The 24,335-nt window shown below is 41.8% G+C and overlaps 1 protein-coding gene across 6 annotated transcripts in view; it reads left to right on the forward strand.

Annotated features, from left to right (window-relative positions):
- The window catches only part of TNRC6B (trinucleotide repeat containing adaptor 6B), a 251,205-nt gene that overhangs the window by 112,330 nt on the left and 114,540 nt on the right, over positions 1-24,335 (forward strand). The window contains exon 1 of one of the 6 annotated variants that reach the window (XM_060025703.1): positions 4,727-5,106. The exons of the other annotated variants lie outside the window; for them this stretch is intronic. Coding sequence (XP_059881686.1) covers positions 5,102-5,106 — 5 coding nt within the window. The 5' untranslated portion in view covers positions 4,727-5,101. Of the gene's footprint in view, positions 1-4,726; positions 5,107-24,335 lie in introns of those variants that run through there. 6 annotated transcript variants of the gene reach the window in all.

The raw sequence follows: 24,335 nt of genomic DNA on the forward strand, positions 1-24,335 counted from the left end.
AGAGTTATGTTAATAGATTTTGTAATTTAACAATCCTCGAATTGTTGGTATAAACCCTACATGGTCATAATGAATTATTCTCTTAAAACTGGTAAATTCTACTTGCTAATATTTTACTTAGGATTTTTGTGTTTGTCTTCACAAATGAAGATTGGTCTGTAGTTTTATTTTTCATACCGCATCTGAATCCAGATGGATATCAGGAATATGTTAGCCTCATAGAAGAAATTAGGAAGCTTTCTCTTCTGTCTCCATAAGTTCGGGAACAGTAGAGATAACATGAAATTATCTGTTTGATAGAAGAAAACTACTTATGCCTGACGTAGTTTCAGTGGCTAGTTCTTTGAATAATTATCTAACACATTTCTGCAATGGTTTTTTTTTTTTTTTTTTTTTTTTTTGCGGTACGCGGGCCCCTCACTACCGTGGCCTCTCCCATTGCGGAGCACAGGCTCCGGACGCACAGGCTCAGCGACCATGGCTCACGGGCCCAGCCACTCCGTGGCATGTGGGATCTTCCCGGACCGGGGCACGAACCCATGTCCCCTGCATTGGCAGGTGGACTCTCAACCACTGCGCCACCAGGGAAGCCCCTCTCTTGTTTTTAATTGATCAGACTTTCCAAAGGATTATCCACTTTTATTTATTTATTTTATTTTTTATTAATTTTTAAAACTTAATTTAAAAATTTTATTGTTATTATTTTCATTGAAGTATAGTTGATTTACAGTATTTTGTTAGTTTCAGGTGTACAGCACAGTGATTCAGTTACACATATGTGTGTGTGTGTATATATATATATGCCTTTTCAGATTCTTTTCCCTTATAGGTTATTACTAAATACTGAGTATAGTTCCCTGTGCTATACAGTAGGTCTTTGTTGGTTATCTATTTTATATACAATAGTGTGTATAAATTAATCCCAACCTCCTAATTTATCCCCCCCAACCCCCCTTTACCCCTTGGTAACTATAAGTTTGTTTTCTATGTCTGTGAGTCTCCTTCTGTTTTGTAAATAAGCTCATTTGTATCATTTTTTTAGATTCCATATATAAGCAATATCATATGATATTTGTCTTTATCTGGCTTACTTCATTTAGTATGATAATCTCTAGGTCTCTCCATGTTGCCACAAACGGCATTATTTCACTCTTTTTTATGGCTGAGTAGTATTCTATTATATATATATGTATAGCACATCTTCTTTATCCATTCATCTGTCAATAGACATTTAGGTTGATTGGCTATTGTAAATAGTGCTGGAGTGAACATGGGGGTGCATGTATCTTTTCAAATTATGGTTTTCTCCAGGTATATACCCAGTTATTTATTTTTTGAAACAAAATTTTTAAAAAATTTTAAGTATAGTTGATTTTCAGCGTTAATTTCTGCTGTACTGCAAAGTGTTATACATATATATAAATTTTTAAATTTATTTTTATTTATTTTTGGCTGCATTGCGTCTTCGTTGCTGCACACAGTCTTTCTCTAGTTGCGGCGAGTGGGGGCTGCTCTTTGTTGCAGTGCGCAGGCTTCTCATTGCAGTGGCTTCTCTTGTTGCGGAGCACAGGCTCTAGGTGCACGGGCTTCAGTAGTTGTGGCACATGGGCTCAGTAGTTGTGTCTCATGGGCTCTAGAGTGCAAGCTCAGTAGTTGTGGCGCACGGGCTTAGTTGCTTCACGGCATGTGGGATCTTCCTGGACCAGGGCTTGAACACATGTCCCCTGCATTGGCAGACGGATTCATAACCACTGCGCCACCAGAGAAGCCCCATATATATAAATTTTTAAATATTCTTTTCTATTATGGTTTATCTCGGATATTGAATATGGTTCCCTGTTGTTTATCCATTCTATATGTAATGGTTTGCATCTGCTAAACCTGAACTCCCAGTCCATCCCTTTCCTACACCCCTCTCCCTTGGCAGCCACAAGTCTGTTCTCTATGTCTGTGAGTCTGTTTCTGTTTTGTAGATAGGTTCATTTTAAAACAAGCAAAAGTTTTTTGAATCAATAAAGATTCAGTCTACTCTTTATGATTTTATCATTAATTTATTTTTTGAGTTCATTACTCATTTTGTAGATTTTTGAGTTAAATATGTTCAGTTCATTATTTTTCAATCATGTTTCCTCATAGAAATATTTTAGTAGTGGTTATATAGTCAGCGAAGGTGCCAACTTTGAAAGATAACACTCATTTGAACATATAAGTTCAGGTTTATTTGTTTTAAAAGTAAACTCATTTTTTGTTACTTTGTATCCTCACTTTGTAATATAATTTATTTTTAGGGCAGTTTTTTTTTTTTTTAATATTTATTTATTTGGCTGCGCCGGGTCTTAGCTGTGGCACACGGGATCTTCATTGCAGCACACAGGATCTTTAGTTGTGGCATGCATGTGGCATCTAGTTCCCTGACCAGGGATTGAACCCGGACCCCCTGCATAGGGAGCCCAGAGCCTTAGCCACTGGACCACCAGGGAAGCCCTGTAATATAATTTAAAAACGCTGTCTAATTGTTAATATGAAAACAGTACAATAAATATAACTATATCACAAAGTCCAAAATGCCTGGAAATACAGGGGAAATAGTACATTTATTACACTTCTTTCTTTGAGATGAACAATTGGACTAATTGTTTTAAGTTTAGAGGTATCTCACCAAGAAAAAGATTCCTGGAGGTTGAAGAAAATAATTGATCATATCATTTGAAAATAGAGCTAATATTTTGCTTTAAAATGTGTTTGTTTCTCTACGTTTTGTGCAGCTTGCTATAACACAAGGAAACACGTAGTCACGTTTATATGATAATATTCTGCATTGAGGAGTGGAGACTTGGCAAAATTCAGTCTTATAAAGAAATTCTGTCCATCACAAATTAAAACAAGGCAGCTGTACAATTTCCATGCATTTTAACATGTTGAGCATGCTCCACATAAGTAAACTTTCCGTGGCTCATCTGGAAGGTATTGGAAGGATAAAAATAGACTAAATGTTCAAAATTTCCATCCTAGGAGTTTCCTGCTTTTGCTTACAATCTCAATTGTCAGTTCAGGTCCTGGCTCCTACTCCACTCGGGTCTGTGCAAAGACAGTGGAAGCGTTTACGCCATAAATATTCAAGCTGCCGGATCATCTAGGCATTGGCCTCTGCCTGCCCTGAAACAACTCCTTTCTGGTTCTTCTATCACCGTGGAAAAAGCGAAGGAGGGAGACTTTATAAAGACCCAGAAGCCAGGATGACAAACGTGTGGGATTTAGAAAGGGTTCGTAGGTTCCTTTTCAAGGAACGCTGGGCTTACAGAATCCATCATTTCTGTGCTGGCTGGCATGTCAGATTACGCTTGGTCAGCCCAGTTCATTTGGAAGAATCACACTGTGGAATCTGAGCTTTTCTGGTTCATAGAGATAGATGGAGTCTGATAGTCACAGGGCACTTTTGCCCGCTTTCTATGATTTTAGTTACTTTATTTCCTCAAGCAGTCCTTAAAACAAATAGATGGAGATGATTTTCTGGAAACTATGTGACTTTTATTCCTTGTATTTGGATAGCACATTTCCTCTCTTCAGCTCAGCACTTCTGAATGGAGGTCTAAGTCATTAATTCATTCATTTATTTACCTACTATGTGGGGCTAGGTAGGTATCAGGCCTCACACAGCAGTGAAGGAAGATGTGGTATGTGTCCTTATACATACTGGGGACGACCAACTATAAGCAACTTCTTTGACAAATAATAAATTGCAGTTATGCCTGGTGCTATGAAGAAGTAGTAAGGGAAGTTATGGGAGTGTTGAACAGGAAGGCCTGGTCTAGACGGGGAGGGTCAAGGAAAACTTTCCTGGGGTAATGACTTTTGAGATGGCAAGGATAAGATGAAACAACTGCTAAAAACAAAGAAGCCGAGTACAGTTTTAGGGCTGAAAGGAATCAAAGATACCATCTACTGATGGCCAATCCTTACATTCCACAAATGAGAAAACTGAGGCCTGGAAGGTAAAGGGAATTGCCTAACTAAGGTTACACAGCCTGTTAGCCCCAGAGCTAGAGACGCAAACCCAGCGTGGTTTTCTTAGGTGGGTTGAAAGCAAGATGCACTGAGTCAGAAGAAGGCTCTTAGGAATGGGGGAAACCAGGTAGGTTTTAAATTTTAGCGCTGACTCTAGGTCAGCTGCCGAGCTACTTCCTCAGGTGGGGGAGGGGATTAAAGGTGACTCAGATCTGCCAGCTTGCTGTGCTGTAGCATAGTTTTTATTTGGGGTGCGGGGAGGAGGTACCAAACATACATACACCTGAAACAATAAATGTGGAGTTCAGCTGGGAAACCAGTCACTGTTCTGCAGCTGTCTAGCTGTGTGATTGGGATAAGTCACTTAACCTCTCTGAGTTGGCATTCACAGATTATACTTTGGTATGTTTCCTTTCAGTCTTTTCCTGTGCATTTTAGGAGCTTGTTAGAGATCAGTTGTGTCCTATGTTTCACCTCAGTCTCTAAAGACGAAAGTCTCTTGTTTGGGTAAGGTGTTGTTTAAGCCCCTTTTTAAAGAGTAGTTTGCCAGCCTGTGCTTGCCCAAACATCCAGAGAATAACTGTAGCAAGTGAGCCAAGCTCCAGGATCTGTAAGAATCGTTAGCAACTGAGAACATTTCTATAAACCAATAAAGGTTTTTATATTTTGTTCATCTGTTACCCTTATGCTGTTGCCACTTTCACATTCAGTGTGTGTAGGTGGAGAGTATGAGATAACAGCGTTTCACAAATGAAAGTGAGTGGAAAAGGGCCGCTTTCCCTTTAAGGTAGTTTCAGCCCCAGTTCCCTCCCCTTTCCTGATTGACAAACCTACCCAAAGTCACATGATCCGCCTCTATTTGAAGGTCACAAAAAGCTGTTTCCTTCAGAGACAGAGGGGGAGAGAGAGAGCAAGAGGGAGAGTGAGTGTGAGAGTTAGTTCAAGCCAAAATGGCCGACAGAGTCTCTGCTGGTTTCTGAATATTTAAAATACAAAAAAACAGATAGACAAAAAGAAATCATTTTTTGGACCTTTTTTCATTTCCATTTCTACCTTGTATGCCTCAATTTGCTGGATTTAAGCACTGCTGCACTTTATGAGGTTGGTAAATATTTTCAATTTTTTAAAACCAATTGATTTATATGGATCTTGTCTAACCGTTTTCACTAGTGGTGTTGCAAATCGACATTTGTCTAGCGTGGAGGCTGGCTTCAGACATTTCGTGAATCTGTGTAAATCAGACCCGTGATGTACTTTTGGTTCGGCATTTTAGAAATGGAAAAGCCTTGGTAAAATATTTGATTTTGAAGTGATTTAATTGCACTTTTAATTTATATGCAGATATTCATCATCGTTTCTGTCTTGCAAATAAATGAAGCTGCGAGTATTTGGAAATTTGATATTTAGAAAGAGGTTTTTTAAAAAACACAGACCTCTCCCTGCCCCCTTAAATCTGCTGCAAAAATTTGCATAAATATAAATGGGTTTGCATTCTTTCGGCTGCTAAGGCCGACAAAGGATCTGGGAGGGCAAGCACTACCACGGGAAAACCTTTTTCTTTTTCTCTTTTTTTTTAAAGCTAGGCCATCCTTCCTAGAGAGATGTAAAACCTAAAATAAGACCTGATCCATTTTAAACATCAGGCTGGGGGCGAGTGAACACCAGGAGGTTTGGGGTTTGTAGATTCCCCTGCTTGAAAACCTCCCAAGCAATGTGTGGATCACCCCTCTCCTCTGCGCGCGCTCATTTGCACTGGGTCTCTGTGTGTGTTCTCAAATATGCAGCCAGATGCGCTTTTATTTTGATTGTGGTTCGAACCAAATGGTGGGACTATCTTGTAAACATGGTGTTTTAAAGGGTATAAACAGCTATTCCTCCCGATTAGGAATTATTTATCAGTTTCTCCCTGTGGATTGGCTTTATTCGTTTCTCATAGATTACAATTTCTGTTTAATCTTACACAGATGAACTGGGCTTTTCAGCACAAATTCAGCATCTGTGTGTGTAGTTGCCTGTTTTAGCCACGTATCCATTGTGAAGTGGTCATATTGGGTCACCTAAATAAGTAGCTGTATGTGTTACCCCTGAAACTGTGTGTGCAGTGCACTGAAGTTAAATTCCATTACTCCTAATGCAGGATTCTAGAAAGCCTGGGAACAGGGAGGGAAGGCGGCTGAAAACTTGCTTTCTCAGAGCCACCTCCCCCTATCATTGTGAGAGTGTGATGTAATGCTTCTCGGTCTGGTGGGCTGAAAGGATCGTAGTTTTGATGCGGCGGGTAAATTGCACCCCCCCCGGGGAAATTACCCCCCCCCCCCGCCCCCCGCCTCCCAGCACATCCCTGGCTCTGAGAGGCCTTGTTTTCTTTTTTTTTTTTCCTTCCTAATTTGTATCCTCCTGATTTATGCCTTAGCATATTGGCATGAGAAACAGACTATTTTTCTAAATCTGTTACAAAGTATAGTTTAGAAAGGGCATTTAAAATATGCAAATAGGTTGAATTGTCATATCCCCATCATTAAATATGTAGACTTGGATTAAAGCTAATTAAGCATAAATGGAATAATTTTGATCAGAAGTGAGCAGTGGCTTTTTTTGGCTGTTGTTGTTTCCTTTTTAATTAATCTAATTATAAGATGTTTGCTGGACCTGAAAGTGTTAAAAAAATGCAAAAAAAATGCTGGACCATTTTGAAAATTTGACAGTCTGGAAGAGGGTGTGTAGTGCTTTCAAAAGCTTTATTCACTGTTAAAATGGATTGGCCTCTTGTGCTGAAAATGGCCTGTTTCTTTGGGCCAATTGTGTGTAGATGAAGGGACTTTCATGCTAATTTAACAAAAAGACTTTCCATTTGAATTCATAAAGATAATTAAAGTCCTCTGTCTGTAAAGAGCAAGTATTTTATTATTTTTCTAAAATTAATGTTATTATATTAGTGGAAATGAGTAGAGAAGTGACGGTTTAAATTCAGTGTAAATTTTTTTGGTATAAGTTCAGCTTTTGTGTAAGAGGGATTGGAAACATTACAGTCAGGAGGTAATCTGGAACAAATTTGTCTCTTAAAAATTTTTTTTACAGCTTGAATTTAAAGGAAAAGACAGAAATTACCATAGTGATAGGGAGTGTTGCTTTGTGGTAGACCTAAGGAAAATTAGAGCTCTGATTTTTGTTGTTGTTTTTTCTGAAAATGAAAGCGCTTATTTGGGGCTTTACTTGTTAGATGATTCATTTTACGCCCATTTCCTAAGTTGGCCTTACAGAAGAAGAATGAGAAGAACCTAAGCTTTCCATGTTTTGCCATTAGATTGTTTTTGTGGACTGTAAACATGTGAATAGCAGTTTAATTCAGTTTGCAGAGCAGAGGGACCAGAAGCAGGGTGCCTGGTCTCTTAGGCAAGAAGAAGAATGATATAATGAACATTAACAGAATGCCATCTGATTCTTTGAAATGTTTTGGTAAATATTCTTCTCTCCTAGACAGGTTGAGAAGTGCGATAAATAAGACCTGGTTTCACGTATGTTAGGCATTATGGCTCTGATGAGTTTCAGAAGCTCAGCTGCCATTTTGGATCTAAGTTCCTTCAGGGCCAGTCCTTATGGCACACCAAACTATGGGAATTCAGGAGCAAATAAAAATGAGTAATAAATCAAGTGTGCAGATGGATGGTATTTGTGCCTTTTGTTGAAGTTTTCTTTCTGTTGGTAGCATGAAATGAATCTAAAAACTTCAGAGATGTAGCTGATGCTATGACCAGCAAAACCCCAGGGATATTAGAACTTGCATGTTGTGGTTTTTAAAAATGAGACAGTGTATGCAGGGGAAGTTTCTTACTGGAGAAAAATAATACAGTCCTCACTGAAGTCTCCCCACCCCCAATGCTGGGTCTACTTGTGATATTAATGTCATTATTCACAAGGCTACTCTGTCTCAGGAAGAATTGTCACAGATTCATTATTAAGATTTTACTGAAGCATCACAAAAATTGATAGCGCCTATTTATCAGAAGTGGTATCTTATTTTTAAACTGTTTTTCAGTCCTTCCATCTGTGTGCCAGAAAGGAAGCATTGGCATCTTTGGTATATGGCGCAAACTCAGCCCTGTTGTTCAGCTTTGAATGGCCATTTGTTATTCTCTGTCGCCACCGGGACAGTCCTTTAAAAATCAACTTCTAAAATTTGAAGCAGAGACTTCTAAGGCTTTTCCAGCTCTTAAACTTACAAAGAGACACAGAAAGAGTGATATGTGATGATGAGACCTTCAGGTTCTGCAGAGCAGGCCCCAGCAGATAACAGTAGTAAGGGGTGGGCCTCACCCTACCCAGCTGCCCCAGAACTGAAAAGTTTTGGAGAAATTTAATTTTTACAACTCAGTATGATCATTGACCTTCTGCAGTTTAAATTGGACAAGGCCCTGAGGCAACACAGGTGAATGTACTTTGTTCCTCCCCTCAAGGAGTACCCATCTAATGAGGGAGATACCCAGGTAAAGAACCAGTGGCTTTACCTTGGTCCTCTGTGTGCAACAGTTAGAACAAGTACCTGGTACATAAGTAGCCTGAGTATCTGCATTAGGAGAACCCTTATTTAAAGAAGCCAAATAATTACTCCTTATTAATTTTTAATTATCATTTGGCTATTAGATTTTCTTTAAGTGGAACTCGGAATTTAAAGGTGGGGTTTCTGATCATTGACTGAGGAGTGGGGCAGCCTATGCTAATTGTTTCCTAGTACAGTATTGTTCAAGGGTTTACACTAATCCGACTTCCCTCACCTTCTTGTGATTAAGACTTGTGGTGGAGTGGGTGGGGTGAATTGAAGCCACTTGGCCTGAAAAGGGATTTAACCCGCGATGGTGACATTTTAACATGCTTTCCTTTCTTTCTTCAAATATTCAGCAATCATTTATTATGCCTGCTGCCGGTGTAGGTGCAGGGGGAGCTAAGAATTCATTTGGTCAGCCTGTGGCCCTGAGCAGCCACCGGTTCCTGTGGAAATATTTACCACCTGATGACTGTCGAAGCTACTGCTTTGGGTTATGACTAGGATAACCTATAGTTCTTTCCCCTGATGGTCTCCTTACTGATAGTCAGGGAATGGATGGTAAGTTTTTGCTTCTGGTAGTTCTAGAGACTTCGATTTAAGGTTTGACGAGATAGTCACTTTATCCTTTTTTTTCTTCTAGGCCTGCAAAATTATCCTTTAAATTATCTCTGAGAACCTTGCAACTTAAGTTGCCTCCCTAGTTACTCTATCATATCCCTTAGTTTTACTTTTTTTTATGCCCCTTAATTGTGTCAGTATCTGCAATCACATTATTTGTGTGTGGTACATCACTCCCCACAAACCAAAGCAGACTGTAGTGTTTTGCTTATTGCTCAATCCTCAGCATCTAGAATAGGGCTTAGCACAAGTAAGTGCTCAATAAAAATGTGTTTGAATTAGACCTGAGTATAAGGTCACCAGGACCAGCTATGTGACCATAAGCCCCTGTTTCTTTTTTTTTTTTTTTTTCCTCGGTACGCGGGCCTCTCACTGCTGTGGCCTCTCCCGTTGCGGACGCGCAGGCTCAGCGGCCCTGGCTCACGGGCCCAGCTGCTCCGCGGCATGTGGGATCCTCCCGGACCGGGGCACGAACCCGTGTCCCCTGCATCGGCAGGCGGACCCCCAACCACCGCATCACCAGGGAAGCCCAAGCCCCTGTTTCTTAATCAGTAAAATGGGAATAATATGTTGTTGGGAAGCAGAAGGGAAATGCTGTATGAAGGGGCCAGCACCTAGTCTCGTTGCTCAGTGTTTCCTTCCCCTTTGCTCTCTCTCTGTTAAGTAAACCAGAAAGGCTTTTATGGCCCCACAGATGCTTGATCCTCTCATGGCTCCCAGGATCATGACGCCCGGGCACGGATTGCCCAGAGCTTCAGTCTGGATGAGGGCAGGGGCAGCGCTGAGCCTTTTCTTTTATTCAAGTCCCTACATTCCTACGGTCTGAGGTCATCTCTCCCTGCTCTCCCGTTCCCTTCAGGCTCTGCCTCTGTGGTGTATCCACATTTGCTTGGCTGCTTTTCATACATTCTGTGTTTTGCATCTAAAGGTTCTCAACAGTTTCAAATGAATTGGTCTTAAAGTTTACAACGCAAAGGAGAATATAAAATACAGTGTTTTTTCCTTCATTTTCATTGTTCTGAGCCTGCACATGTAGACTCTATTTAACCAAACTGGTAATAGACAATTTTATCTGACTCAAAAGACAGATAAAATTAAAATTTAGGTCAATTGCCCACTTTATACAATGCTGTTGAATTAATATAGATGACAAACAGCTTTCATTCATTGACATTGGACTGGAATTTGTTTCAAAGAAAAACAAAATTTTTATCTGTTCATTCATTACAAATAATTATTTGAATACCTATTACCTGCCAGACATTGGGATAAGAGCTAGCATAGGAGTAGTAGGAAGATTTTTTTCCAGGTACCATTCCTGAAGTTAGAAAGAATATAAATGCAAGGAGCCTGGCCAGTCCTCAGGGTGTTGGGTGATTACAAAAGAGGGACGCCCAACCCACATAGAGGGACCAGCTTATGCAAGGGCCCTGAGGCAAGAGAGGACTTCAGCATATTTGGAGAACTGTATGTAGAGTACTTGGACATGGTTGGAGGGTGATGTGTGTAAAAGAAAAGATAATCTGGGAAATGAGAAGTGAAACTGAAAAGGTAAACACTGGTGAGTTGCAGAAGAGTCTATATAAGTCATGTTTGGAAGTCTTTATCCCGAGAACAATTAAAGGGTTTTCAGCAGGAATTTCACCTGATCAGATTGAACTTTTGAAAGATATGCTCTAGTTGGACTGTAGAAAATGGCTGGAGGATTGAGTATAAGACCAGATGGTGTTGCAGTAATCTCAGGTGATGGTGGCCTGGGCTGACAGCAGAGCTGGGAAGAAGTGGATAAAACCAGAGACATTTAGGAAAAAGATTTCACAGAACCTGATCATTGAGGGTTAGGGTTGGGGAAATAAAAGATGACACCTCTGTCTCTGGCCTGGCCTGCTGATGGATGGTGGTACCATTCACGGAGTTAGGGTCTATTTAGACGAGAGACACGTGTGGGATTGAGAAAATGAGTTCAGTTTTGGAGTAATTTAATCTTGGGGCATCTAAATGAAGGTCTGGAGTAATTAGATATCTGTCTGGAGGTAGATTTGAGAGTCATCAGTGGTCCCAGCTTTACCAAGATTTTCCTTTTTAAGTTGATTTCTTTGGTAAGATGTCCAGAAATGGCAGTGTGCAGTGCAAGTGTTAAAAGAACACTTTTATAGAGAGGGTAAAACCACAGATGTGCTCCCATTACTACAGTGGTCACCATTAGAAATACAAAAGGAGTTTGAGGGAGGAGAAAGGCTAATTTTGGCTGGGTTGATCAGAGACGTCTTTATATGAGGACGTTTTATTTGAGCTGAGCCTTAAATATTGGGCAGAATTGTGAAGAGCAGACATGAGGGCAGAGCATTGTAGCTGGAGGGTTAGTTGTGTTCAGAGGGGATTGAAGGGAGTTTGAATGTCTATGGGAGAGCTGGGACGCCTGCTGAGTAGTTTGGATTGCCAAGGCAGATAGTGGGGGGTCTGTTGAAAGTCTGAAGGCAATGTGATCAATGTGGTATTTTGAGAATATTAGTATGGCAGTGAGGCAGAGGAGGGACTGGGAGTGGTGGGATTGGGAGAGGGCAGGACTGAGGGGAGAATTGAGATAGGCAGGCCAAGTAGGAGGCCTGTTATGAAAGGGCCTGCCCTAAGACTGTGGCAGTGGGGCTAGAAGAGGGACCAGGGACTCCAGGTTTTCAAGGTGAATGACGGGAACCTTCAGCAGAAATGAAGATGGGGAATTCCAGGTCAGGCATACTGAGTTTAAGGAGCTGGTGGGATTTCCAGATGGAACTGGTTAGCAGGCAGCTGGCAATGTGGAGCTGACGCTTGAGAAAGAGGTCAGAAGTGGAGATAAAGAATTGGAAGTCATCCACATAGAAGTGATAGTTGAAGCTGAGAGGAGATGAGGTCACCATGGGTGCAGAGAATGGAAAAGAGAACTGAGAATGGGGCCTTGGGGACAGGAAGAGAAAGAGGACCTGGGAAAGGATTAAAGAAAGGTGCTTGTGCAGGACAGTCGTGAGTCACTGAAGATGAGGGCAGGACTTCTCAATCTCAGATGCGGTCAGCAGGTTTTGATGCCGCACAGGAAGAACAGTATTTGGTTATGGCAACGTCCCCTAACCTGGTGTTGGAAGGTGTTCCGGTGGGAAAGGTTTGGGAATCATTAGGTTATGCCAGCACCATTCAGTAGAAATAGAATGTGAGCCATGTGTTATTTTACATTTTCCAGGAGTCACATTAAAAAAAATAAAAGGAGGGAATTCCCTGGCGGTCCACTGGTTAGGACTCTGCTTTCATTGCTAAGGGCCTGGGTTCCATGGGGAACTAAGATCCCACAAGCCACGTGGCACAGCCAAAAAGAAAAAAAAAGAAAAAAACAGGTGAAATTAATAATATATATTTTATTTAACCCAATATGTACAAAAAGTTAAATCAACATGCAACAGATTTTAAAATATTAATGAGATATTTGACATTCTTTTTTTTTCATACTAAGTTTTCAAAATCTGGTGTGTGTTTTATAACACATTTCAGTTTGAATGTGAAATGTTATTGGAAATGCTTGATCTGTATTTAGATTTGATAAATTTTACAGTTGAAAAAGTACGTTCACATACCCAAGTTTTTTCAAACATACTAGAGTTTTCTAGTAATAGAAGTAAGTAATCAATTAAAAAAAAATTTTTTTATTTTTTGGCTGCACCATGTGGCTTGCAGAATTTCAGTTCCCCAACCAGCGATTGAACCCGGGCCACGGCAGTGAAAGCCCAGAATCCTAACCATCAGGCCACCAGAGAACTCCCTTAAAGTTTAAATTAATTAAAACTAAGATACATTTTAAAATTCAGTTTCTCAGTCACAGTAGCCTCATTAAAAGTTCACACTAGCCATGTGTGGCTACGAAATTGGACAAGGGAGGGTTTATGCAGAGTAAGATAGGCTGCTTGCAGCTAACGTGCACTTTGGAAATAGCCAGAGTCACAAAGCATTCTTCCCATCACAAAGCATTTCACAGGATTGGTGTTAGAACACATGTGAGCTTATGCTGATGAAATTTTTAGAATTGAAGGGGTCAGATCCTAATTTTGCTTGTGAGGAGATGAACTTTTTATGCATAGATTCTAAAATTTAAAACAGGAATTTAAAAAATTGTTTTGGCTAAGGTCAGCTGGATGGTAGATTGGTAGAAGTTTTTAAGCGTAACCAATTTGTGTCCAGTTTCAGTAATGCTAGGTACAGAGGTTTAGTTGGAGGGTGGGAGCACTCTCTCCCTCTTTTTGAACTCTGTGGAGTCAGTGAGATGCCAGGCTTCAGGTGGGGAGGTGACATTAGGATTCCAGTGTTTTCAGAAGCTTTCAGTCAGCAGTCCCAGCCTTCTCGCATGAGGGGGAAAGGGTGCCAGAGGGCTAATTATTTTGTGCTTGAATCTCGCTTCTTTTTGGCAGCCTGCAGGCTGTTTGGCCATAGACTATTATACTCATTTTGTATTTCTTGACATCCTGGGCCAATATAATATTTACTAAATATGGGTGGTTTATAAAAAAGCAGGTTCAAAGATTTTTATTTAATGATCTCATTGATTTATATTGCTTTGTAGTTGCTAACTAGACCTTCTAAATAATAACCTGTAAAGATAGAAATGATCTTGAGTTGTGCTTGGAACCAAACCTTGTTCACACTGGAAAGTTAAGCGTTGCTTTTGAGTTGGTGCACAATTCCATTTCGGTGGACACAGAGGACCTTATTTTTCTATGAAGTATAAGAGTTTAGAGTGTCAGTTATTCTGTGAAGTCTTGTTTTTGTTTTTTAAATCAATATGGAAATAAATTCCTTACACTTTTGTTTTCCTTTAGAAGTGCGTTTTGGTTATCCGTGCCTTTGTAAAAAAAACCCAGACTGTGTAGTGGTGGGTTTACATAATGCCCTTCAATGGCTTAAAAAGAGACCTAGCACAAGGTTCCTTGCCCCACTCAGGAACCCAGAGCAGTGAGTCTTGTACCTCTCAGTGCCATTCTTTTTTTCTTTTTAACCCCTTGCTTGCATAAAATAGTTGCTGTTCTTTTTATGCCAAGAAGTTCCTATTTATAAGCTGAAATTAGACAGCTAATTGGGTATCTTAGAACAGTGGCTTTTGAACTTTTTGATTGGATCTACACTAAGAAATACAATTTGATTGAGGCCCTGTACATACATGAAGTATACACGGAAGCAAAAGTATTTATATTTACTTTCTGATACTACGTCATATATTCTATCCTGATATAGGCTACTCAAGTCCATTTTGTAAAACAAAACCAAAACCAAAACAGCTGATCCCAACCACTAAAATGATTTAATGATCCACTCTGGGTTGTCTCACTGAGGTTTAAAGAATTTTTAAGGAGCCACTCGTGGGTTGCCATATTCCAGGACATGATCCCCAGTTTTTCTGGTTTTGAGAATCAAATTTATCAGTCCACTCAGTTGCCACACCAACCAGATTCATAAGCGATTTTTTTAAATGTTAATTTGCAGGACTTCCCTGTCGGTCCAGTGGTTAAGACTCCACGCTTCCAATGCAGGGGGCGTGGGTTCCATCCTGGTCAGGGAACTAAGATACCACATGCTGCCTGGAGCAGCCAGAAGATTTGGAAAAAAGAAAAAAAAGAAGAAGGAGTTAATTTGCTACTTCAGCATGTAGGCGATGGATATTTTTGATGACCAGAATGTTGTCCTCCCTATCCAGAGCTTTCCATTTGGATCAAAAGGAGTTGGCCATCCGTATTGAGGAATGGTGATGTACATGCATGTTTTCCCCCTAGATTTTAGAGAAACTGAAGTAGAAAAACCCTATTACCAGATTATGTAACTTTCTCTCGGAGAAGCCGCACAGAAAACACTGCCATACTTTCTTTTTTGGAGGGGTTGAGGGTGGGGTGATTCCCTGCCCCTTTTCCAGGTTTCAGGAAGACACACTTCCACTAATTAACACATTCTGTTTTTAGACACACTTCAGTAGATTTGATTAGTTCAGCATTTCCTACTGTTTGTCAGGGTACTAACAGGTTTGTCTGGAAAACAAAAAAAAAAAGTTCCTTTCCGGAATTAAACTGATCTTTGCTTACTACAAGGACTTAAGAGTCTTTAAGATGCTAATATGCGTTGGGAATCTTAAGTGTTGTGTATATATAAAATTTTGAAGTCCCAGGTTTTTATTTTTGTTTTTTAGGCACAATTTGGGGAAATGCATGGTGTGCTTTCCATTTTAATTATTCCTTTCTAAAACTACATTCTAGACAAGTAAGCTGGATTTGGCTATTTCCCAAGTCTCTTCAGACACTTTAACATGGTGGTTCCCAGACAGACGTAGGTTTCAGGGAACTGTAACACTGCAAAAGCAATATTAGGATCCATCATGAGTTACCAGTTTTGTTTTTTTTTTTTGCGGTACGGGCCTCTCATTGCTGTGGCCTCTCCCATTGCGGAGCAGCTCTGGACGCGCAGGCTCAGCAGCCATGGCCCACGGGCCCAGGCGCTCCGCAGCATGTGGGATCTTCCCGGACCAGGGCACGAACCCGTGTCCCCTGCATCGGCAGGCGGACTCTCAACCACTGCGCCACCAGGGAAGCCCGAGTTACCAGTTTTAAATATGCCATGTAAAGGCATTTTAAAAAACCCACTATTTATTACCACCATTTCAAAGAAAAGGCATTTTGACAAAAGAGTAGAATGGACAGTCTCAGAATAAGAAACATCCTACTCAGTTGATTATAGCTTCATGAAAACTATTACATACGGAATATAGATCAGCACAGGTACTAAAGTTTTCAGTGTTTGGGAACCACCCTAATTATAGCCCATCTCTTAGCATGTATTACAGTTAACTATGTGCTTGCTGGTTTTATTAGCCTCACTCATAGGAATAAACCTTATTTCAAGTTCTGGAACTACCTTCCTTCATTCTTATTTATTGACAGTGATGATGGTCACTGTGTGACAGTGATGATGGTCACTGTGTGACAGTGACTCACACTTAAAAAAAATTACTTTGCTCCCTATGAAAATACTGTAAGCAGGTAACCATTCTACTTTAACATAAGAAAAAAAGAAAGAACAAGCCAACTCCGTTAGGTGCTGAGCAATTGTAGAATCTAGAATAATAGTCAAAACCTATTCCAAAGTTTATCTGTTTTAATGAGGTATACAGTTGACCCTTGAACAATGCCAGAGTTAGGGGCGCCAACCCTCTGCGCAGTTGAAAATCTGAGTGTAACTTTACAGTCAGCCCTTCGTATCCACAGTTCTGCATCTGCGGATTCAACCAACTGTTAAGTGTTTACTCTTGAAAAAAATCCACGTATAAGTGGACACGCACAGTTCAAACACTGTCTGTTCAAGAGCCAACTGTATAGTCGTGGTGATTTTGTAAAAGTGGCAAGTAGGTCACAGGACTAAATAATATTATGTACATTTTTGCCAGCCTGTTGGCTCTTAGTGAGTTGTAAATAATAGCCATGGCAGGGTTTTTGTCATATTATGTACATTTTTATTTTTATGTCCACCATCCCACTCTCACATTTTAAATGACAAAGACCGTAAATCTGGCAACTGCACATCAAATATCCCCTCTGCCTGCCTTCAGCGAGAGAAAGTGCTCTTTAGATGCAGTTTACTCCTTTAATCAAGGGGCCATGGCCAGCAGCTCACCGGCCTGCCCTGCTGTGATAATGCTGTCAGCTGGCTGTGGGAGTGGCCACCCCAGCCAGTGCTTTGACTCTTCATCCTCAGAATCCTGGGGCCAAGAGAAGAGGAGGGGAGAGGTTGGGGTTAGCAGTGTAGGTAGGGTCTTTGGAAGCCGTAAGAGGCTGGGTAGACTTGAGTGAGCAGGATATACTCTTATGTCCTGTGTACTTGGAAAAATTTGTTTATTACCTAAGTATTTATGCCTCAGGCACTCTACAGTGTTGGGAATAGTACAAGATAAAAAGACCTGGCTTTTATCTTTGGAACTCAACCAGTAACGTGAGGCTGCCTGTAATAAAGACAGAGATATGATGCCAAGGGATCCTGGAGGTTGGAGGCAGAGCCCTAGGGAATTGGGGAAGTCTCCACCATCGAGGAAACATTTGAACTTTTTTTTTTCTTTTTTGGCTGCCTTGGGTCTTCGTTGCTGCACGCGGGCTTTCTCTAGTTGCGGCGAGCGGGGCTGCTTTTCGTTGTGGGGCACGGGCTTCTCATTGTGGTGGCTTCTCTTCTTGTGGAGCACGCATGGGCTTAGTTACTCCGCGGCATGTGGGATCTTCCCAGACCGGGGCTCGAACCCGTGTCCCCTGCATTAGCAGGCTGATTGTTAACCACTGCGCCACCAGGGAAATCCCTGAACTGAGTCTTAAAGGGAAATTAGGAGTTGCTTGGTGAAGGGGATGGTGAGTAGATTGGGGTGATATAACGTAGTGGTTAAGAACTGAGGTTCTGAAGTCAGGACACTTGTGTGGTTAGGTCAGCCCAGTGTTGGGCAAGTAATATCTGTGTGCCTCAGCTTACTCACTGGTAAAATGGGGAATAATAATAGTAATAGTACCCAGAGTCAGTGGTAGCTACTGTTTTCATAAAAGTTATGCTGGCATTTCAGGCAGAGGAAGTGACACAAACAAGGGAGGATTTAGGGGGTGGGGGCATATGGGAAATGGTGAGGTGTTAGTGGGACACAAGTGCAGGCTGCCTGGAGGAAAGTGGAAGGGTTGGCTGGGTTTTGTGTTCTAAGGAATTTGCATTTTATTCTGTAGAAAGCAGTTTTAAAAACTCAACTTGCTTCAGTTGATTACCATATTGAGAATCTGATACTGGAGGAGAGATGAGGGGCAATCGAAGAGGAGTGATTGAAGAATGTAAATTAAGTCAGTGACAGTAAAGATGGAAAGACTAGAGGCCCTTGGCTGGGTGAATGGATGATGCAGGAGTTGGGGTGGGCATTTGGTGGGTGGAGCAGGGGTTTTGAGTTTGTAAAAGGGTGAGGATGGGGGCTAACAGGCCGTGTGTTTGCTTTGGGTACGTTTTAGATGTTTGCTGGACATTTACTATAACTTGGCAGGTGGAAATGAGGGCCTGGAGCTCAAGAGAGAAGTTGGGAGCCATCCATTTAGATCTAGAGATGGTCATCTAGGCCATGGTTGTGACAGCGCTCCCTTAACAGATGGTCAGAGGAGTGGGATGAAAACAGGAAAAAGGGTGGTGCAAGAGAAACCCAGGCAGGAAGGAGTTTAGGGAAGTAAACGATAGTTATCAGGGCTGGTGCCCCAGGGGGTCAGCTGAGATAAGCCCTGGATGTGGGCAGTTAGGTTTGGCCTTTAGGAGCTCAGTGCAATGCGTTCAGGTCTCCACTGAGGTCCAGCACATCATTGTTCATCCTGCTTGCCACTGTCTGTCACATTGGGAAGTCTCCCTGTGGGTTTTCGGGTTTGTCTCTGTCACTACGGTGAGCAGCTCTAGGACAGGAACTAGTCGTGCTCACCTCTGTAACTCCAGCACCTGACCTGACAGACACACACACACACACACACACACACACACACACACAGTGAGTGCTCAGTGAGCATCTGTTGAATGAATAAATGAATCAAGGATGACTTGAATTAACTCAACAAATATTTATTGAGTGCATTGTGTGTTTCAGGAGCTATGCTAGTCTCTAGGGATAAAGCAGTAAGAAAATAGATAAGATCCCTACGCTCATGGGGCTTATATTCTAAAGCATGAATCAGAAGGCTAAGGGGAAGGAACAAGGTGAGACTTAACTGTCGACTGTACGAGGATGAGCTCTGTAGCCTCACCAACCACGAACTGAGCCTGGCACCCAGGAGGCACTCAATACAGCTGGGTGGCTTGAACAGGGGAGAGAGAGGGTTTGAAGAGAACTGAGGTGTGGGAAGAGATTTTGCTGCCTAGATGACAGGTTAGCCTTGGAGAGGGAAGAGTAAATTTGGAAATGGAGAGGATATTTGAGGGAGTTCCCTCTGGGAGACATTCCCCTCTCAATTGGAAGCATTCCTCGCTGTAAAACAGGAGATGAAGTCTGAGTGGAAAAGGACCACAGGGAGAACCATCTACCAGCTCTACAGGCTTAGCTGAGAGAGGAGATCCTTCATTTGTAATTGCAGTGATCTGAGGCTCTGCAGGCTCTTTCCAGCAAAGCAAGGTGAAGAACGTGGTGAGTTGGGGTTCATCTGAACCTGAGTGAGGATTGGCCGGGGTAGGTAGTGTGGGCTAGCCAGGGGTTGAAGTCTTCAGGGAATGCTGGTGAATGTTCATGGGAGTCCAGGCTGGGTTGGGAATAAGATAAGTCCAGGGTCAGGCAAATGACCTGAAAGAATAAGGAAAGAAAGGGTTTGGGTTGGAGGAGGTGAGAACTTACACATTAGAAGGGGAAGACAGTGTTACCTCCTGTGTGCTTCCTATAATGCTGTTCTAAGTACTGTATATACGTTAACATTTATTCTTCGTGACGACCCCGTGAGGTAACTATGGAGAGGTTAAGTGTCTTGCCCAAGGCTGCTGAAGTGTGTGCTTGAGCACAAAGCCCTACTGCCTTGGGAAGAAACCAGACGCAAGAGCTTCTCCCAGGCCAAGTAGCTTCACAGTAGCTTCCTGAAGTATCTGCGCCATCCTTCCCTTCTAGCAGAAATATTTGGGGTGGCATGGAAGGGGCCTGTGGACTGTCCCCTCCCTTTAAAAATATTTTAGGTGACAGTGTATTTTATATAGAACTCTCAGTTTTTCCTACCTGCCTTGCTCATGCCCAGACATTCTTGAATAGGAAACAAAGAATATTTCACAATTAGAGAAGGCTTTAAATGCAGGTCAGTCTCTGAGTTCTCTGAGCTCTAGTACCTTTCCTCTTCACCTGTCCTCCCCCCACTAAACTGAGAAGAAGAGCCAGAGCATCTGGCACTTCCATCAGTTTGAAGAGAGGAGAGACTGAATAGAAGCTTGATTGATGGGTGGTGTCTCAAAGGAGGGGAATCTGGCCGTGTTGCCTGTTGCAGAAATGTTGGTAAGTGTCTGCTGTGGTTTGGGGGCTTTGACAAACAAGAAAGTGTTCTCTTCCTGGGGCGAGTCCCCATGTGTTTTTGGTGACATGGGCTCTTCTGGATAACAAGTGGACTTCAGTTGGGTAAGGAATTTTACTCCTGGCCCTCCACCTGTGTCTGAGGCCTGTGACAGATCACTCAGAGACTAGGCCCTTTGTAAACCTTAGGGGGAGACATTTTGACCTTTGCTTGGAAGCCGTTTGGAAGCACAGAGGCTTTGCAAATGAAACATGTACACAACTTCATCCTGTTATATGAAGAAAGAATTATTTGCAGAGACAAAGTGTATATTGATGGTACCTCAGCATTTTGTTTGCATTCTTTTAACATCTGGCTCTGCTCTTGAAGCAGTATGAAGGAAGGCCACTACATCCTCCTCCATCCCTTCAAGGTAAACAAATTTTCACGATTAAAAAAAAAAAAACACACACCCAAACCACATACTTTTACATTCCAGAAAAGCTTAGATATTTCAGATATTGAATTTACAGAGCACATAGATCACCTAGCATTATTTGCTGGCAATTTTTACGTTCACTCCTCATCCTGGTGTTTTCTATTCAGGCCATGTCTTACCTTCTGGGACTTTTGCACTTGTGCTTGGTTCACTGTTGGGGGCTAGCATTTTTGTCTTTTTTTTCCCGACACTGCTAGTGTGGCCCATAGTGCATCACATTATTAACACCTTTGGTTTTTAAAATTGGTTACCTCTAATTGATTTTTTTTTTTTTTTTTTTTTGGGCCGCATTGGGTCTTTGTTGCTGTGCACGGGCTTTCTCTAGTTGCGGTGAGTGGGGGCTGCTCTTTGTTGCGGCGCGGTGCCTTCTCTTGTGGAGCACGGGCTCTAGGAACGCAGGCTTCAGTAGTTGTGGCTCATGGGCTCTAGAGTACAGGCTCAGTAGTGGCGCAGGGCTTAGTTGCTCCGCGGCATGTGGGATCTTCCCGGACCAGGGCTCGAGCCCATGTCCCCTGCATTGGCAGGCAGATTCATAACCACTGCGCCACCAGGGAAGCCCTAATTGATTTTTAATAATGTGATCTTCTTTTGTCAGATATTAAATCCTAATATTTAGTCACTGGTACTTGATAGAGCTGGTTAGGCAGAACAAACAGATAACCCATCACTGAGAGAGTGGTCCCAATGCCCTCAGGCCGGGATTAGTTGGGGTCTCTAAGACTAGTTGGCACCTTTATTTGGAAGTCAAAGTAGAAAATATAGGCTATTTATTCCTCATTTCTTCCCCCTCTGAATACTGATATTATTCTCCTGGGTAAGGGATAAGTTCATTGCTTGTTTTTAGGTCATGGAACTCTTGCTGGTGTTTTTTCGTTTCCCTTGTTTTGGTCAAGGGCAGTGACAGGCAGACATAGTTTAAGCTAGCAGTTATGACCCATGTTCTTCTATAGGTTCTCTCTGAGGTTCTGTGTGACCAAATTGAAAAAGACTGCTTAGAATCATACTGAGTTTTTCCATGAGGCTCTGTTGGGGAAAGGACATGAACTCAAATTCATTAAGTGCCTATTATATAGCAGGTATTTCCCATGACCTCATTTAGTTCTCACTGCAACCTGAAGTGGAAATGGTTTGATCTTCATAAGAAGGATGGCATGCCCGAAACTTAGTAACTGATCTGAAACCACTAAACAAGGAAGTGGAGGAACTAGGGCTCTAACTCCAGAATGTGTTCTCTTCCCAAGCCTTCTCAGTTGCGGCACAAAATAATTTGTTCATTGATGATAAATCCCTGTTTTATAAAGCAGACTGTCTTAAATAAAATATGCACTCAAATGATGGGCACTGATGGCTTTATGGGGATCCTCACACTGCATTCATAATAAATAATAACGAGGGCAATGAGGCCAGTACTGATGGCATGCAGAGCGGGAGGTTTTTGGGGACAGTCCTGGATGGCCATTGAAAGGCATTTTTCTTCTTGAGCAACATGATATGTTAACTAAGAAAGAGAAATTACTGAGTGATTAAAAACTTTATCTCAGATAATTAATTGAAAAGCCAAATTGATTAATAAAGAGACATTTTTAAAAGGATCTTAACTGTATCGAGTTTAAGTAGTAATTCTTAAAGTGTAATCAAACAGAGGACTTATCAAAACTATAATGAAGAAAATAGAAATCATTTGTAATTAGACAGTAATTAAAGGCGAGTACATGCCCAGTGATTTTAGAGTGCTTGAAAACAATTACTTTTCTTTTTTCTTTTTTTTTTTTTGTGGTACACGGGCCTCTCACTGTTGTGGCCTCTCCCGTTGCGGAGCACAGGCTCCGGACGCGCAGGCTCGGCGGCCCTGGCTCACGGGCCCAGCCGCTCCGCGGCATGTGGGATCTTCCCGGACCGGGGCACGAACCCATGTCCCCTGCATCGGCAGGCGGACTCTCAACCACTGCGCCACCAGGGAAGCCCTACTTTTCTTAAGTAGGTGAAACATCTGGGTTATAAACTTGTTTACACTATTTATTTACTTTTAACAAACCTGTTCTTCAGAGATGATGCAAAAGTGAACTTTAGCTTGGCTGTCTGAATTATCACAAGTTCCAACTTAATGGATACTCTTTTTAAAAAATATTTTTTTACACTAAATTTTTAAAAACTGTCCCTTCCTGAACAATTCAGTCCTAATGCTTCTTAGGTAGACAGAGAGGGTAGGTGACCTGGTCGGGGTGTTAGAGCCCAAGTAGGATGAGGCGACCTTCACATACAGGGAAGGTCTGGTGTGGTGTATTGGACCCAAAGAGAGATGAGTAGGGCATTCACGTGAGCCTGGGGTGGCAGCAGCACTGAGAGATTGGTTAAATACAGGAGGAGGATTAATCTAATACATATGTACGTTAAGAATAATGGGAGCCAGCAACTCTCACTGTTGGAGAAGGGAGTTACAATTATTGAAAGGGAGAAAACTGGAATGAACCTTGTGATGTGAGATTGGAGTCAGAAGTATTAGTGTGATGAACTCATGAATTTTAGTAAGTATTGATAAATATAGAAATGATACAGATGTAAAATGCATGCATGTGTATTTATATACATATGTATATACATCTCTTCGCTCTGTCCATAAAGAGGGTGAGAGTGCCTGAGAGCAGCAATACCTCAATAGCAGTGAGCACATCACGTGCCCAGATCTTGGCTTCTAAATACCATTTTCCACTAAAAGGAACCCCAACTTCTTGGACAAATGGCTGATTACGGGCTTAGAGCAGAAAAGTTTAAAATGAACCTGGAATATCTTGTGCTAGAAAGCAAAGAAGTCTTCAAGAATGATGGAGGTATTTCAAAAGGACACACGCCAGCTTGAAGGCACTCCCACTGGCCAAATTTGGGATAATTTGATCATCAAAATTTCAGAAGTGATAGTCATTGGTTAAAACCTGTTGAATAAAAGAGAAATGTGAAGGTTCTCACAATTTCACCTGCTTTGAAATAAAACCTTTGTATGGACTCATGAATAAATTCAAAATGTCTTATTTAAATTTTAAAGTACCTCCCCTCAAAATACTTATTGAATACAGAGGGGGGAAAAGAGTTACTTTAGAGTCAAGAAGCACAGTAGATACCACTTTAACCAAGTGACCTGAATGAATATTACCAGTAATGGGACAAACTGAAATTGATAGGATGCAATATTGCATTGGTGATATTTGTGCCAAGGCGCATGACCCAAATCTAATCATGAGGAAACAAACATCAGACAAACCCAATTTGAGGGACATCCTACAAATTAAATGACCTGTGATCATCTTTAAAAGTTCAAGGTCGGGCTTCCCTGGTGGCGCAGTGGTTGAGAGTCCGCCTGCCAATGCAGGGAACACGGGTTCGTGCCCCGGTCCGGGAAGATCCCACATGCCGCGGAGCGGCTGGGTCCGTGAGCCATGGCCGCTGAGCCTGCGCGTCCGGAGCCTGTGCTCTGCAACAGGAGAGGCCACAACAGTGAGAGGCCCGCGTACCGCAAAAAAAAGTTCAAGGTCATGAAAGTCAAAACAAGACTGAGGAACTATTTCAGACTGAAGGAGACTAAAGAGTCATGTCAACTAAATGCCACATATGATGCTGACCTGGGTCCTTTTATTTTAAAAGACCATGGCTGGGACAAGAACAAAAC

This window comes from Delphinus delphis, chromosome 11 (genome assembly GCF_949987515.2).
Source record: "Delphinus delphis chromosome 11, mDelDel1.2, whole genome shotgun sequence".
Lineage (NCBI taxonomy): Eukaryota > Metazoa > Chordata > Mammalia > Artiodactyla > Delphinidae > Delphinus > Delphinus delphis.